Source organism: Chaetodon trifascialis, chromosome 20, assembly GCF_039877785.1.
Source record: "Chaetodon trifascialis isolate fChaTrf1 chromosome 20, fChaTrf1.hap1, whole genome shotgun sequence".
NCBI classification, from domain to species: domain Eukaryota; kingdom Metazoa; phylum Chordata; class Actinopteri; order Chaetodontiformes; family Chaetodontidae; genus Chaetodon; species Chaetodon trifascialis.
This window is the reverse complement of record NC_092075.1, coordinates 19,379,740-19,395,949: the sequence shown is the minus strand read 5'-3', so window position 1 is coordinate 19,395,949 and position 16,210 is coordinate 19,379,740. Positions and strand designations below refer to the sequence as shown.

The 16,210-nt window shown below is 41.5% G+C and overlaps 1 protein-coding gene across 13 annotated transcripts in view; it reads left to right on the top strand.

Annotated features, from left to right (window-relative positions):
• Positions 1-16,210, top strand: part of tcf4 (transcription factor 4) — a 248,766-nt gene that overhangs the window by 46,611 nt on the left and 185,945 nt on the right. For all 13 annotated transcript variants that reach the window (XM_070988567.1, XM_070988571.1, XM_070988564.1 and 10 more), the window contains 2 exons: positions 6,271-6,326; positions 7,546-7,621. In XM_070988567.1, the coding sequence (XP_070844668.1) occupies positions 6,271-6,326; positions 7,546-7,621 (132 nt within the window). The remainder of the gene's footprint in view (positions 1-6,270; positions 6,327-7,545; positions 7,622-16,210) is intronic.

Genomic DNA, 16,210 nt, shown 5'->3' with positions numbered 1-16,210 from the left:
GTATTGAAACAGATGTACTTAATGAAGTTGCAATAACTCTTTTTTTTGAGACAGTGGTGGTCCTGACATTGACACATCATCACCCTTTATGTTGATATGACGAACTTATTAGCAAACAGTCACTTTTTTATACATTCAGTGGTCAACAGAGCAGTATAATCCTTCATTTGGAGTCCTGTTTCTGACCAATTGATAAATGAAATGAATGAACTCTCTTTTAGCTCTGTGTTTGGTCTTTACCAACTGTGTCTACCTATCAGCTATCTGCCTCCGTAGCTGCTGAATGCTGCACCATGTTAACCAGCTAATCGCTAACTGTGTCTGCCTGCTGTTTGGTGCTGAGCAGTTAGTGTACAGTAGCTTTTTAGACCTCTTTCTATGAAAACAATCGCCTGCAGAGGACAAAATTGACACTATAAGAGTGAACCAAAACAGTAGAGCTGTGGCCGGACAGATAAACATTGAGCTGAAACTCATTATAAAGCTCCATAAAGCGAGGCTAGCTGTAAGTCAGAGTTTTCTTGGAGCAGATTCAGATTCAGAAAAACTTTATTGATTCCTGCAGGGAAATTGCTTCATTGCAGTACAAGTTGCTCAACACACGGTTAGAAAGAAGGATAAAGTAATTGATTTGGAGATTCAGCTCACTTAGGTTTCAAGTCAATTCCAAGTTGTCTTTAAGGCTGTTAAAGCTCATTATGGCTGCAGTTGTTTTCTTGGGAGATGTCGTGTCTGAAATGTTCCCAGTTGGGAACGTGTAAAACTGTTTGATTGCAGAGCAGAGTTTGTCTTCAGAGTATCTTCAGCGAATATAAAGGTTAGAAAACCGCTAGAGTCTCTTTTTCATCTTGTGTGAAAACAAAATGTTTTCTATTATCATTGACGCAGACCTCTTGATATATATTTTACCATTTCTGTGAGTCATCTGTTGTGTTTGATTGAATATTTATATATAACCGAGGCCCATAAGCCAACTTCTGATGAGAATTTTCATCAAAGGATAAAAACATTTGTTTGTATTTCTTAATTTTCAGGAACATTTCAGTTAACAGGAAATGTTTCAGTGAGTGTGTTACCTAAACAGACACACACACGAACGCACGCACGCACGCACGCACGCACGCACGCACGCATGCCTGCCTGTTGTGTGTTGGGGGATGGGGCAGGCCTACAGTTAATTATAGAGTTTGGTTGGAAACCAGATGAGGCTGTAACAGTGGGACTATAGAGCTCACACAGGTGCACACACACACACACACACACACACACACACACACACACACACACACACACACACTTGATGTACTCGCAGCATGACTACTGTCCTCATTTCTGTCAATCAGAGACCATTTATTACCATCATCAACACGTGTGTGTGTGTGTGTGTGTGTGTGTGTGTGTGTGTGTGTGTGTGTGTGTGTGTGTGTGTGTGTATAAAGATTTTCAGACTTGAACATGCTTTTTCATTACCTTACATGCACCCAGTGTTGTTCAAGATACTGAAAATGAGTCATTTGTCACAGTTACTGCTTACTTACTCCTCTCATGAAGTTACTTTAACAGTGGTTGCATATGCTCCTACTTGTTAACTACACTCGTACGGTCTTGGTTAGACCATGATGCTGGACGTACATGTGAACTGTGTTTGTCACAGTACTTGCTGCTACAGCTGTGATTGTAATAAATAAAGTCATTGGAGCTGTGTTATTTAATTTGAAAAAGTAAGTAGTTACATTTCAAGCTACCACCAAAAGTCGTGGAATCATAGTAGCTAATTACATTGTAACATGTTAACACTGCATGCACCGCTTGCAGATTCTTGCGGATGCAGTATTGATTGCAGACTGGCTTCTGTGTCAGGGATTAACTTTGCTTGTGCGTCCAGTCACCTGATATATGATACATCTGAGGTATGACTTAACTACAGTGTACGTACCGAACTCTCGTGTGAGCCGAACAAAGTGGCCGAGACCTCTTGAAAAGATGGCTTTCAGCTCCAGTGGGGCTTCGGGGTGGCTTATGTGTGATGTGAAAGCAAAGAGGAAGAACAACAGGATTCTGTGACAGTCGATTTTAGCAGGAATATTTTAAACATAAACTACTACTGAGTCCATCTGCTGTGCATGGGAACTATCAAGGAAGCAATCTGTTTGATCTGTAGTATCATTTGGTAACCATGGCAACACGTATGTGCATCAGCAGATGAATGCGAGGATTTGGTCTGATACTGATACAGCGGAGAGCAGTAAAAACAGAGGTGTGTTGTGTATTTTGGCGTAGTGACAGTAACATCTCCTCATAATTACACTATATGGTACAGACAGCTGTTTTTGAGCCATTCTTCTACCTGTTTGTAATTATTACAACAGATGATGGCTAGTTGTGGTCTGGACTAATAATTCTCATGATCAGCAGCATCCCAGTCACTAACACTGCGCATGAAGGAGTTATCTGTCAGTCCATGCAGTGTGACCTCATGTTTACACCCCGTGGCACATTTTGCCAGCAGAAACACACATCGCACCAGGACTAAGAGCAGATAATGGTTCATTTTTCTCCTTTTTATCAACTGAACCAAACTACAGGTGTCACAGTGTGCAGTATTAAACACTCCCCAGTAGATTCCTTACCCCGTGATTGTGTAGCAATTGATATTTAAAGCCAGACGAGTTGAGAGCAACACCCTGTTCAGCCCTAAAAACAAGGCTGCTTTGTCTGCATGTTTAGTATCATTGTCCTGCTGCACAGTCCTAAAACTGAGCAACTTTGTATAAACCTAGTATGACACTGTTCGCATGATATGATATGAACACCTTCAAGCATCCTTAAAGCTGACACACACACACACACACACACACACACACACACACACACACACACACACACACACACACACACACACACACGCACACACACACACACAAACAAATTTCTCCTTTTAAATAATACAAAGAGTGGCTCAATGGTCATATGCTCATACAGGCCTGTTTTTGTCCTCACTGATCTCACACACACACACACACACACACACACACACACACACACACACACACACACACACACACACACACACACACACAGAGGCTAACTGTATTAATAGGAGTCTGTTTTGTGTCGAGCAGGTCTTAATAGGATCAGTGTGAGAGACATGGAGTTGTCTGTCAGTCTAAGTTCATTAACTGATGATAGATGACCTGCACTGTGGGTGTGTGTGTGTGTGTGTGTGTGTGTGTGTGTGTGTGTGTGTGTGTGTGTGTGTGTGCGTGCGTGTGTGTGTGTGAGTGTGCATGTGTGTGTGTGAGAGAGAGGTATGTATGTGTGCTTTCAAGTGTGTGTTTTCCTGCTTGTGTGTAAGTTCTCTCTCTCTGGTGTAATTTATAGCCCTCAATCGGAGGCCTTATCAGGTGCAGGACATATGGATGCCTCCTTCTCTCCTCCTCCTCCTCGTCTTTCAACTCTTGCACACCAACTTGTATTTTTCTCTCCCACTCTTCCTCTCCTCCCTCTCTTCCAATCTCCCTCCCGCTCTTATTTTTCAATACTGAAGGATGCTTTCTTTAATTGCTGTCCTCCTCATCCTCTTCCTCCCCATCTTCACCTACACTTCTCCTGCATCTGGACCAGCTGTCATCTAACTCTCCTGCTCTACTTTTATTTTATTTTATTGTCCTCCCCTCCTCCTCCTCCTCTTCATCGAACCTGTTTCCAGTGTCAAAGTGTAAAGATAAAATACAGTATCTGTAAATGAAACACAGCCAACTGTATGATGAAGAATCATAACATATAAAACTGGCACAATTCCCAGTTGGATAACTGGTAAAATAGTAAAATAGCATTATGAAATATTGATCAGCTTGACGGGTTGTGTGTGGTTCAGTTAAATCTAGTTCAAACAAATCTGTCTTCTCACAATTCCAAAACTCTTGGTTTTGGTTTTGGTTTTGATCGTGAAACCTGCTACATGGCCATGCTTTACCTCAAGACTCTATTCATTGTGCCAGTCATCATATTTGTTCACTAAATCCATCTGACCAGGTGTGTGCTCCCTAAATCTAATTAACCCAGTGTGTATTGCTTAATCCTAACAGACACATTTGCTCTAAATCCATATGATCAAGTGCCTAAGTCAGACTGATCACTCGTATGTTCCTTAAATCCAGCCGATCATAATATATAGTTCCTAAATCCATCTGATCAAACGCTTATTCCCTGAATGCATCTCGTCTGTGTGTGTGTTCCCTAAACTCAGGTGTCCATTAGTTGTTCTTTGAAAAATCTGCCTGGTCATTGAATATCCATTCCCTCAACCCAAATGACTGTTGAGTATGCGCTAATACAGTTCAGGTGTATGTTCCCTACATCCAATTTAGCATCAAGTGATTTTGCGCAGTCTTCACTAAACCCACGTAACTTCTATCTTTTTAAATTCTATTCTACAAACAGGTGCCCACATGTTTTTGATGAGGTAGCAACCTCTGCTGGGCCTCCAAAAGGCTTTATGTAACTGAAGTAGATTATTTCTCTTGGGCTAAAACAATTACACTTGTACACACACACACACACACACACACACACACACACACACACACACACACAGAGTCAACTACAGATAAGCTGACATTCCAAATGACTTGACAATGAATGTAAGCTTCTCACCATACACACACTGACACAATGGAGAGCCTATTGAGGAGAGATTTGTGCACAACAATGCATGAAACAACTGTGAATGTGCATGTGTGAGAGCGTCCATGCATGTGTATGTGTGCGTGTGTGTGTGTGCATGTATGTGTGCATGTATGTGTGTGTGTGTGTGTGTGTGTGTGTGTGTGTGTGTGTGTGTGTGTGTGTGTGTGTGTGTGTGTGCGTGTGTGTGCATGCGTGCATTTGTGCGTGTGTATACTGTAAGCGAGAGCTGCGTTTGCACATTTGAATCAACCTGGATGAACTGATCCACCTGTCATGTCCAAAATACAGCTCTCTCTCTCCCTCTCTCTCTCTCTTTCTTTCTCTCTGTTGGTGTCAGTGTCTCTCAACCTCTCCATGTCTGTCTTTTCCAATAAGTCCTTATATTTAAGCCCATTGCTTCCTCAGTGTCAAATGGCTGTTGATTCATATGACTGTTTCTGATTGGCCACTGCTTTGGTTAAGACAAGATAACTAAAGCTGCATGGTTTTGACAAGGAGAAGATGGTGGCCTTTGTTGGTATGAGACGGGTTGCAAATTGCTGGCTCATTTGTCAACATCACATGTTTTACATGTTGTACTAACATTTACTGTGGTTGTGAGACATGGTCGACTGTATTATTGTGTGTAAGTTCATGCTAGTTGTGTTTGAGCCTTGTTAATCTGGTGTGCCACTTCAGTCCAGACTGAAGTATTTGAATGGATTGCAATGAATTTTGGTGCATACAGTCACGTTCCCCTCAGGATGACCTATAATAACTGACTTTTCATCTAGCACCATCATCAGGTCACCTGTGACCTTTGACAGATATAGCATGATGGATCCAGTGCGATGACAGGGGGGATTAGTGGTCTGCAGGAGGCTTAGAGGACCATTCAATTTCACAGAGACACATTAACGGCTCTCCAGTCATAATCAATAATGTTTAAAGGCACGGTGCATTGATAGAGAATGATTTACGCTGCTGCAGTTGATTATAGGCACTGTGCAATAATATTATGTGTAGTATTAAGCGTTGACAGTGATGTGATGAGAGTGATGATCACTCCCATGATTTTATGAGTGATTAGAATGTTGATCTGAGGCCTAAAGATGGTCAGCACAGCACGAAATATTAACTGATAAATAAAAACAGTGGTTTCAAACATCAAGTGCAATAAAATGTCCTCATAGGACTTTCACTGATGAAATTGCTGTACCTGTCCAATCTTTAACTAAACTTAAGCAAACTGTGACCGTTAACTATGTGAGGATGGAGGTCCTGGTTGTGCCAGCCTGGTGCTGGTACTTTCCAATGGTGATGTATGTTGTTTTGGCAGTCATTGGTATGAGGATGTGTTGACAACCTAGCTTGGATTTTTCTATTGTCTCATTTTATTTAATCAGTCTTCAATTAATTTAATTTTTTGCTCATCATGTTTCTGCTTGTTGGTTTCATTTTAGTCATGATGATGACATGATAACAATGTTTTGCTGTCGGTCCTAACTTTGGTTTTCTGGGTCATTTATTTTCCCAAACTGTACTCCTGTGTTGTGTTTTATGTCATGTCATCTAAATGTCTCTCTCTCTCTTCTCATACAGATATGGAGGAGAGAACGAGTGCAGGATCATGGCCGAGTGGAAGTCGTTCTTCTAAGGTAACCACCAACAATAGTACATGCATCTGCTTTTAGCACTTATATTATTAGCATTATTGCTATTAATGCCATTACTACTTCCCTGCTGGTACTATCCCTGCTATAACTAATACACTAAGGATGTCCTGACGTGTTACTGACATAGTTAGACTTTAAACATTATGTGTGTTGCAGAGATAGATGCAATCACATATTTTCAGATAGATCAGTCCATCTCTAATACATCTAATACAAACTTTCCAGTCTGCCTAAGTTCTAAGAGCTGGAGAGTAACATGTGGTTTCGTGTTTTTAACATATTTTTGGCCATTTTTGGCTGTAATATGACAGTAGAGAGCTGAAAGGGAATGTGGACACAGAGAGGCGGAGATGACATTCAACATTGCAGCTGCCAAGCTGGATTTAAAGTGGGGAAGTGGCAGCTTATGTGGCGTGTGTTACAGCGCGTAGACCAGCATGACACCCAGAGAAATGGACATTCTTCATTGCAGTGTTATCCATTTTTATTATATAGATCTATTCAGCCGTCAGTCTAAACTCAGCTGTTTTGCAATGTCTGTGGTTCCAGTCTGGCTGGGCACATTTGTTGCATCTCTCTCTCCCACATTTCCTGTCTCTATTGTGTGTAAGAAAATCTTAAAAATGCTCCAGAAATGCTTACAAAATCTATTGTTTGACATTTTGAAATGTGCACTTGTTCATGTTCTTGTGGCGAGATAGTTGAGAAGACTGACACCACTCTCATATTTAGTCTGAAAAAAAGATCTGCCTTCCAGCACCTCTCAGGCTCAGCTAAACTGGAGGCTAGCTGTTTCCCCTGCTTCTACTGAAATGGCTAAGATCAGTTGGCTGCCTGCTGGCTGGCTCGTACTTAGCACACAGATAAGAGAGTGGTATCAGTCTTCTCATCTCTTGGCAACAAAGCACATAAAGATATTTCCCAAAAAATGTCCGACTATTAGTGTGCTCTGAGCAGCTGTGATATGAAACAAAATATAAATATGAAACTGATTATCAGCATCAAAACACTCAGGTGAGACCTTCCAGCTGTATCTCTGCTAGCACTTCTTTTCGTCTCTGCGCATCGTGCTGCAGCTCATTTGCTGTTGTCTCTGCTCCTGTAGTTATTCCTACCACCACTGCTTCTGCTGCTAATCATGACAAACCCACATGATAAGGAAATGTCATCGTTCACCCCACATGTCTGTCTGTCTCTGCAGAGTTATGCAGATGGGTCTCAGTACATGGCGTCACATGACAGCCTCTCACCTCCATACGCCAACTCCAGGCTAACAGGTACACCACAGTGTGTGTGTGTGTGTGTGTGTTTGTTATTATTTTAAAATGCACTTCTTTCCATCAACTTTGAATCTGCTACTGCTTCTTTGATTTTGTGTGTGTGTGTGTGTGTGTGTGTGTGTGTGTGTGTGTGTGTGTGTGTGGCAAACAAGTGAAACACTATCGTACACTGGAGGAGAGGTCATCTGGCATGCAATTTCTCTCTCTCTCTCTCTCTCTCTCTCTCTCCCTCTCTCTCTCCCTCTCTCTCGGCCCGCTGTGTGGAAAACGCTCGGCAGTGTGTGCTCATTTACCCATGATGCTCTCTGCCTCTGGCTCTCTCCAATGTGGCGCCAGTTGTGAGCAAATGGCCACTGACACAGATAATCTGCCTCTCTCTTTCACTCCCTCACATACACTTCACACACATAAACTCAGTCACACAGACATATAATCACTCAAACACACACATGCAGATGTACTTAGACACACACACACACACACACACACACACACACACACACACACACACACACACACACACACACGTACACTCGTACACTCATACACAGAACTTAATTACCTTTGACTGACTGCATCAAATATGGAAGAGGTCAGCTCTCAGCTAACTGTCTCTACCTGCTCTCTTTTGTCTCTCTGCCGTGCTCTCATTTCTTATTTTAAGAGTCAGCGTGTGTGTGTGTGTGTCTCTGTTTGAAGCACTATTTTGCGTTTTTTGATGTTTCAGATGTGTGTTTGTAAAGGAGAGCATGTGGCCAATATATATGGATACATCAACAAAAGTTTGGGGGCAGTTTACTGCTTTAGCAGATTTCCCTTCAGTGGAAATAAGAGGTCTAGAACAAACCATGAAACAGGCCTAGACCAAAGGTTTTTAGTGTTATCTGCAAAAATTTCAAGAGGAAAAAGCAACCTTGTTTCCGATGGATGTGATTTTCTTAAATAAGCTGAAACAAAACTGAACAAAAATAACATCATACTGACATTATATCATTCTAATTCTTGAGCTAATTCTTGTGATCGTCCAGTTCGTTGTGAATGCACACTGAGTAAAACAGAGGGGAAAAAAAGAAAAATAATGTAAAACTTTGGAGTTTGGCCTTCCTCGCTAGAATGATCCATTGTGTGTGCGATGTGTTGTGACAGTGTTGTGATTATGGCATGTAGCCGCAGAGGCAGAGAGAGAAAAGACGATGCAGAGTCAGAAATGGAAATATTGCATTCTTCATCTGGCACATGGGAGCCGCAATTTACTTTGATAATGATAACACTAAGAGACAGAGACAGCCAGGGATATGGAACACACACACACACACACACACACACACACACACACACACACACACACACACACACACACACACACACACACACGGTGCCACCATTCCCCACAGAGTTGTAGAAAGCATCCTCTTTACTTTCTCTCTGTGACTCCTCTGATCTGGGTAAATCACACTGTCTTCTGTGTCTGTTGGCTTTTTGTGTGCCCTGATGGCAAAAGTACTGTTTCAGTGTCAATATTAAAACCACAGAGAGAGCTTCTCATAAGAACTGGCTGCCGGCCAATCAGATGACTACTCATTTAAGTCCAGTCGGCTACTTTATTATGTTCATATGTGATTCTAATAAAATAATCTTGATTAACAAGATGCGATTCGCTGTGAGTGTACATTCTGCTTCAAAACAATAGGAGCATGATGACAGACGAGCATGCCGTTCTGTCTGTGTCAGTCCCTCCCCCACATGCTCTATGTGTGTGCGTGCATCCTCAGCTGAGAGGTTGCGTCCTGCCGACTCGAGAGCAGAGGGTCGTCTTCAGTGTTTGAGAAATATTAGCACAATAATTGATGACAAAGCACATTAAGACTGCTTTGAGTGCACAGTCAAGGGACATCCTCATTAGACAGGCTGCTCCGGAAAAGGCCGCTGGCAGACGATTGTACAATAAGCATCAAAAAGTCCACTGAAAGCCCTTTTTTCTATATACAATGCACAGACATTTATGAGCTTTATGAATGGATTTACTTAATTTACACTGTGCTGTACAGCAGAGCCACTAACTCTAAGATGCATTGCGAACGCGTACTAAAACAGGCCCCCGGACCCGTCAAACTGACCCCACAGGTTGAGCCCTGCACAGAGCTGAGCTTCATATCAGTGGTGGTGTATTACCCAGTCCTAAACGTCATAGAGCCACCTGACATTACTTCTGTCAGCAAATGTTGGCCACACAAACAGCATCAGCTACCTTTCATCAAATTGCCATCATTGTTAATAGCTGTTCTGACCAGCTAGTAGCTGGTGGGGTTTGCCCCTGGTGGTTGACCTGCCCGGTCAAAATAGCCTTCTGCCAGGTTGGTTCAAATACGTTATTATTAAAATAAGAGAAACCTCGCACTATGAAAACCAGGCCAAAATTTTCTTAACCCTTCCAAGGAAATTTTTACCGACGTCATCATCCTAAAACAAGTCAGTTGGGCAGAAATTGACCCAATCTAGCAACTTTTCTTCGTAAAAAGTTTTCCACCCAAATCCAGTTATTTTGAGCGTGCAGTGTCAAGCAATCAGGGGCCACCAGGAAAAGGCGAACTAAGACTGTAGGCAGCGCTTTATATTAACAGCTGAAGCTTACACACACAACAATAACAACAATGTTTTTTCATTAGAGTATGTATTCTGCAATTAGAATTGCAGGAGCGGAGGTGCCGCAGCGCCCTTAATAGACCACACTCCTAGGGCGTCATGTGTTTGATAGTTTTGGGATTGTCTCATCTGCTGTGTGGGAGACAGTCCTTGATGTTTCCTGTGAAGAGGGTATGCACTGCTGTTTGAATGTAAGATTACCCAACAAACATTTGACAAAACGTCATGTCATCTTTGAAGCCCTTTCTCTTGTGAAACCATAAGCTAGAAATGTTCCATTAATGCATAAATCTCATCTTTATGTGGCATAATTTCTGCAGAAAAGTGGCATAAACAGTCCTAAATTTGTATACAATGTTATAAGGTTGTTCCTATGGAGTGCAGATAATGGTTGGATGAGCGGTCAGAGTAGCTGTTGTCTATTATTTTTGTAGTTTTTTTTACATGTTGATTGATGGGAGGGTCAGGGGCTACGATTAGGGTTAGAAATCTGTGAGGAGGCATAAAGGAGGTCTTTAGTGCGCAATTCTCTGCATTTCAGAATGAGAATCTAATGTATTATCATGCAAAAGTCCAAGAATTGAACTTTTATGAAGTAGTTACCAGCCTGTTTGTGCACTAATTAGTATATAAGGTGAAGACGACGGCGGAGCTGACACAGCTCTGAGTAGAAGCTGTACCACAGGGTTATTAACCCTCCAGCACTCTGTGTAATTACTTAACAAAATATCAAACGAGGTAAAGGCAATTACAACATGTATGTATACTGTGTATGAATATAAAGGGAGTCTGAAGTGTAGCCTCCGTGACTGAACTTTGTGTTGTCTCCATTTGGCTGCGCAGATGCTGTCAGGACATGATGTTCATCACACTTAAAGTTTGTAAGGAGAAAAAGTTTTTCACAAGCACAACACTCTCGAGTGGATCGTTCAGTGCAGTTTTTGGTAATGTGAGCTGAACATCACACAACACTTATAGAAACATCTGAGCAGCAGCATCAGTCTTGACTTGATTTGTTCTGTGAAGCTGTTCCAAACAGCAGAACTTCATCTGTCTTTCACCCATAATCCTTTGCATTTCGTGTGAATGACTGTAATTAGGCTAGATTATTCTCAGGTTTGGGATCCTCACCTGAAATGAACTCAAACGAAAAGAAGAAAGGAACACTGCAGAGTGAAATGAACCCAACCTGAACATGCTGAGTGTGAACGCAGCCTCCCTCTCTTTCTCTTCCTCTCTCTCTCTCTCTCTCTCTCTCTCTCTCTCTCTCTCTCTCTAACCTTGTCTGTCTTTCTTAACCCCCCCACCATCAGATTAGAGTGATGTTATGCTCTAGATAATCAGCGAAGGGATTAGTGTCATCTCAGCGACCCCGCTAGATTAATCTGCCCACACACGCGCACACACACAGACATGCACAAGCAAACACACACACACACCTAGAAAAACCACAGTGATCTCACAATGAGAAGATGTTTGTGTGTGTTTCACATGTAAATGTGTGTAAATTTGGACTTGCACTTACATAGTTGTATGAGTACATGTACACGTGTGTTGTGTGTGATACATCTATGTGTTTTAATGATTATTGGCCATGTGTGTGAATTTCTGAAGCCTCCGTCTGTGTGTGTGTGTGTGTGTGTGTGTGTGTGTGTGTGTGTGTGTGTGTGTGTGTGTGTGTTTGTGTGTTTGTGTGTGTGTGTGCAGTGGTGTGTGTGTGTTTCTAAGCACTTGGCAGGTTACTGTGTCAGTATCTGAGTGTGTGATGTAAGCTCTCATATTTATGTGTTTTCTGTGGTTAGATGAAGGGGTGTGTGTGCTTTGTCTGAATGTATGTGCAGGGGTGTGTGTGTTCTTTGTGTGAGTGTACGTGCAGGGGTGTGTGTGTTCTTTGTGTGAGCGTATGTGTACTTAGACTCAACATGTGTGTTCATGTTCTTTTAGTCATTGTTCTTGTGTCTGTATCTGAGTGTGTGATGCTGCCTGTCATGTTTTTATGTATGTAGTGTGTGTGTGTGTGTGTGTGTGTGTGTGTGTGTGTGTGTGTGTGTGTGTGTGTGTGTGTGTGTGTGTGTGTGTGGTGTAAATGAGTATTTGTACTTGCCTGAGTTTTCAGTGTGTGTTTCTATGTGTATGTTTGTATTCAGGTTGTCTCTCTTTGTATCTGAGTGTGTGATGCTGACTTTCATGTGTATTTTCATGTGTATGTGTGTGTATGAGGATACATGTATATCTGTGTGTGTGCTCACATGTGAATGTGAATGAGTGTACTTGTGCGCTTTGGACTCATGTGTTTACATTTGTGTGTAAATGTGGACGTATTGTATCCTTCCACCTTTCATGTGTGTCTGTCCGTGTGTGTGTGTGTGTGTGTGTGTGTGTGTGTGTGTGTGTGTGTGTGTGTGTGTGTCTACCTACGTGTAGCTGCTTTGCAGTGCAGGTGCACCACCCTGAACCCCCCCCCATCCCCCGCCCCTGTAACTGTCACCTACATAGTAAATGAGAGGCTCAGTGGTTTCAGCCTGTAAGCACATTCTGTTCTGTTATAAATAAACGATCTGATGTGGCTTCTGTCTGATTATGCACAGCAGCCTCATTCTACCAGCTTCTACTGCTTTCATTCCATAATTTAAAAACTTAATTTGTCTCAAAAAAGGTGACAGAAGGCAGTGAATGTTTCCCCAAAAGTTGCTCTATTCTGTTGTTCGGGGTTTGTTTCCTTCAAAGAGCATCTTAAGGTAGAATCCTCTTGTCTGTATTATTTGCCAACACCAGATCAGAAGATGGACGTCAGTTTTCATCTCAGTGCTTTCAGTTTGCATTTAGCGTAGCCGAGCACAAAGACTGGAAGCCAGGGTAACTGTTAGCTTAGTTCCTTCAAAGGTGAAACAAAACTTAGAGTGTACAGTTATGCATGAGTTAGTCATCACGCCTTCATGTTGACATTAATGATATTAACATGTTTATGTTTATCATGTCTATTGTCTTTTAGCATAGCTCATAGTGGCACACAGAAGTCAGGGTAGCATCAAAGTCAGAGGGATTGATCTGAGAACTATGAAGGGCTTTACCAAATTTTTTGACAATCTATCAGTCATAAGTTGACTGTAGAGTCAGGACAGAGCTCAAACCTGGTAACTCCACTGTGAGGACAGGACATGTGATGCTGTCACAGCCCCCAGTGGTTGTTGGTCAACCAATAGCTCCAATGCAAAATGCTGTAATGCATTATCTCATTTTTACACATCTATTCACCTGCTCAGTGAAAAAGATAGAAGATGTAAACCAGACAACTTTGGAGCTGTAACTGTAACCTGTCTTAATACATTGGTATATATTAGAAAACAGCAGCGTTCAACAGACCCGTACAGTATCTAAAGAGCTGGTATAATGATCTTGGCTTTCTCCTCCTCCTCCTCCTCCTCCTCTTGTTGTTTTTGTTGAAATGTAGTGAGTCAGCCGTCTGTCTCACCTCTGTGTGACCTTATTAATGAGTGTTGAGCCACGAGGCCGGACCCCCTCTGAGGAGGTCACATCTGGACACTTTATATAGAAATACATATCTGTCTCTCTCTCTTTCTCTTTTTGCTTTTTCTTCTGTCTGCCTCTCACTCCAAATTCTGTTGAGTCCTTTTCGTTTTTCCTCTTTGAATCAGATTCTCTCTTTTCTTGCTTATTTTTTCTCTGTAATTATCCATTTCTCTCTTAATATCCACTATATGCATCTTATATTTTCCTCTTTGTTGTCATTCTCCTTTGTCACGTTTTCCTCTCTCCCTCTCGGCCTTTTCTCCTTTTCCTGTCCTCTATTTTTTTTTAATTTCCTTCCCTCTGTTTCTGCATCACCCTCTTCCCTTCTCAAACCAGGCCCTCCTGTCTCCCTCTCTACCCCAGGAGCCCCTCACCTCAGCTGGGTGTGGTGCCAAGGTCGTCCCCCTGTCTCTCCCTGCTGGGTCTGGGTCTTTGTGCTTAGAATGTTTAAACATAAAGGAGAGCAGAGGAGGGGACAAAAGAGGAAAAGAGGGGACAAAATAAGAGAGGGCAGTAGGGTAAGAAAGGAGAAGAGAGAAAGGAGCAAGAGAAGAGGAAAAGAGAAGGACACGAGAAGAGGAAAAGAGAGGAGAGGAAATGTGATAAATTATTAAATTCTAAAAATGGCAAAAACTTAAACGAGCTTATAAGGTTATAACTAACTGTTGTTTTCATTACAAATAAATCAGTTGTCTGGATTTTAAAATGTCACAAAATAGTGAAAAATGCTCGTCACAAATTCCCAGAACCCAAGGAGGCCTCCTCAAATGTCCTTTGTCCAACCAGCAGTTGGACAGACCAAAGTTGTTCACTTTAAAGTGATGAAAAAGTAAGAAGAGCACAAATACTCACATTTGAAAAGCTGGTAACAAAGAATGTTAAAAATTTTGTTTAAAAAAATGACTTGAATGATTAATCAGTTATGGAAACTGATGATGATTCATTCTCTGTTGAGCGACCACACAGTTGATGGGCTAAATGTTTCAATAAAATGAATGAATTCAAATATGGTCTTTGGTGTATACGGTATATTTGAATTGCTTGAGCAGAGATACAGTTCATCTAGACAGCCTAAGTTCAATTAGGTCACCTTGTGACACCGCAGCCAGCTCTATTAAATGACTGAAGACAATAAGATGATGACAATGATGATGAAGACAATTTGTAAGCTCTGAAAGCTCAAAGTGGTAAGCTTTGAGTTAAGAGTTTCTTATGAAGTGTTCACAAATGTCAAAAATGAACATGCTTGCTAAAGCCTCTTAAAATTGTATAAATGCAAAATTATCAGCAATATACATTTTGATACATAAACATGAAACATGTAATACCAACATACTTTGCTTAATACAGTTTCAATCACAGGCTTACAATTTCAAAAAGTCAAAATATACAAAGATACATCAGAAACAAGCAGAAGTAAGCAGCCCAAAATATAATAAATAAAAGCAGCTCAGTAGATACAGTACATAGAAATAAGAATGAAATACATTAGAATAATGAGATATTTTTTCTCTTAATATCGCTCATTTCCTGCTCCACCCTCAGTGATTTTGTTTCCATTGTCTCTGCTGATTGAAAGTGAACAGCCACCGTCTCATTCTCAGAGTATTTTGAATGAATGTCATGCATTGATTAGTGCAGCATTGACTTCAGTGCATTAACACAGATGCACAATGTAAGCCACTGCCGAGTATTTAGTATATTATTGTTTTGAAGGGGCTGTGTATCACATGTAAATTGTCTGTGTAATTAGATCTGACATAGTAATAATAGGTCTCGTCAAGGCGAGAGGGTGGAGGGTGGAAATGTAAAACATACACTCTGAAAGCAGCGGTTCATTGGGGAGCACTTCAGGGTTCCTGATCGGGGAGGGGCAAATAACGTTGAGTATTTTCGGACAAACACCTTTAGGTTGCTTAAATAGCTGTCACCGAGGCAGTCACCTTTTTTTTTTTTTTTTTTTTGAAAAGACTAATAAAGGAAATAATGAAGTTTTGGCAAAGCTCTACTGTAGGTCTTCAGTACTAAACACAAGTGTTGTTTGTGGGGTTCAAGCCTATACATTGTGATTTTGGTATTTACCCAAATTTATTGCCAAAGTCCACCCTATCCAATTTTGAGCATGTTTGCCGCTGATATCTATGAATGCATGGATGTTTGTGTGTGCTCAAACTGAATGATGAATCCTGAACAATGACCTGCTTGGTTAGATCAACCTGTGATCTTCTCTGGGTGGTCTGAGTATACCAGTGTGGCAAAAAACACACTGATACACCCCCAAAAAGTCCAGAAAATAGCTCTATGTGATTGATTCTTCATCTCACACTGAACAAGGCCGTACATTGGTGTTTCAAGGGAAATACCAAAGTCATCATGCTACCATGCTCAAAATGACTCACATGCTGCTGCTAA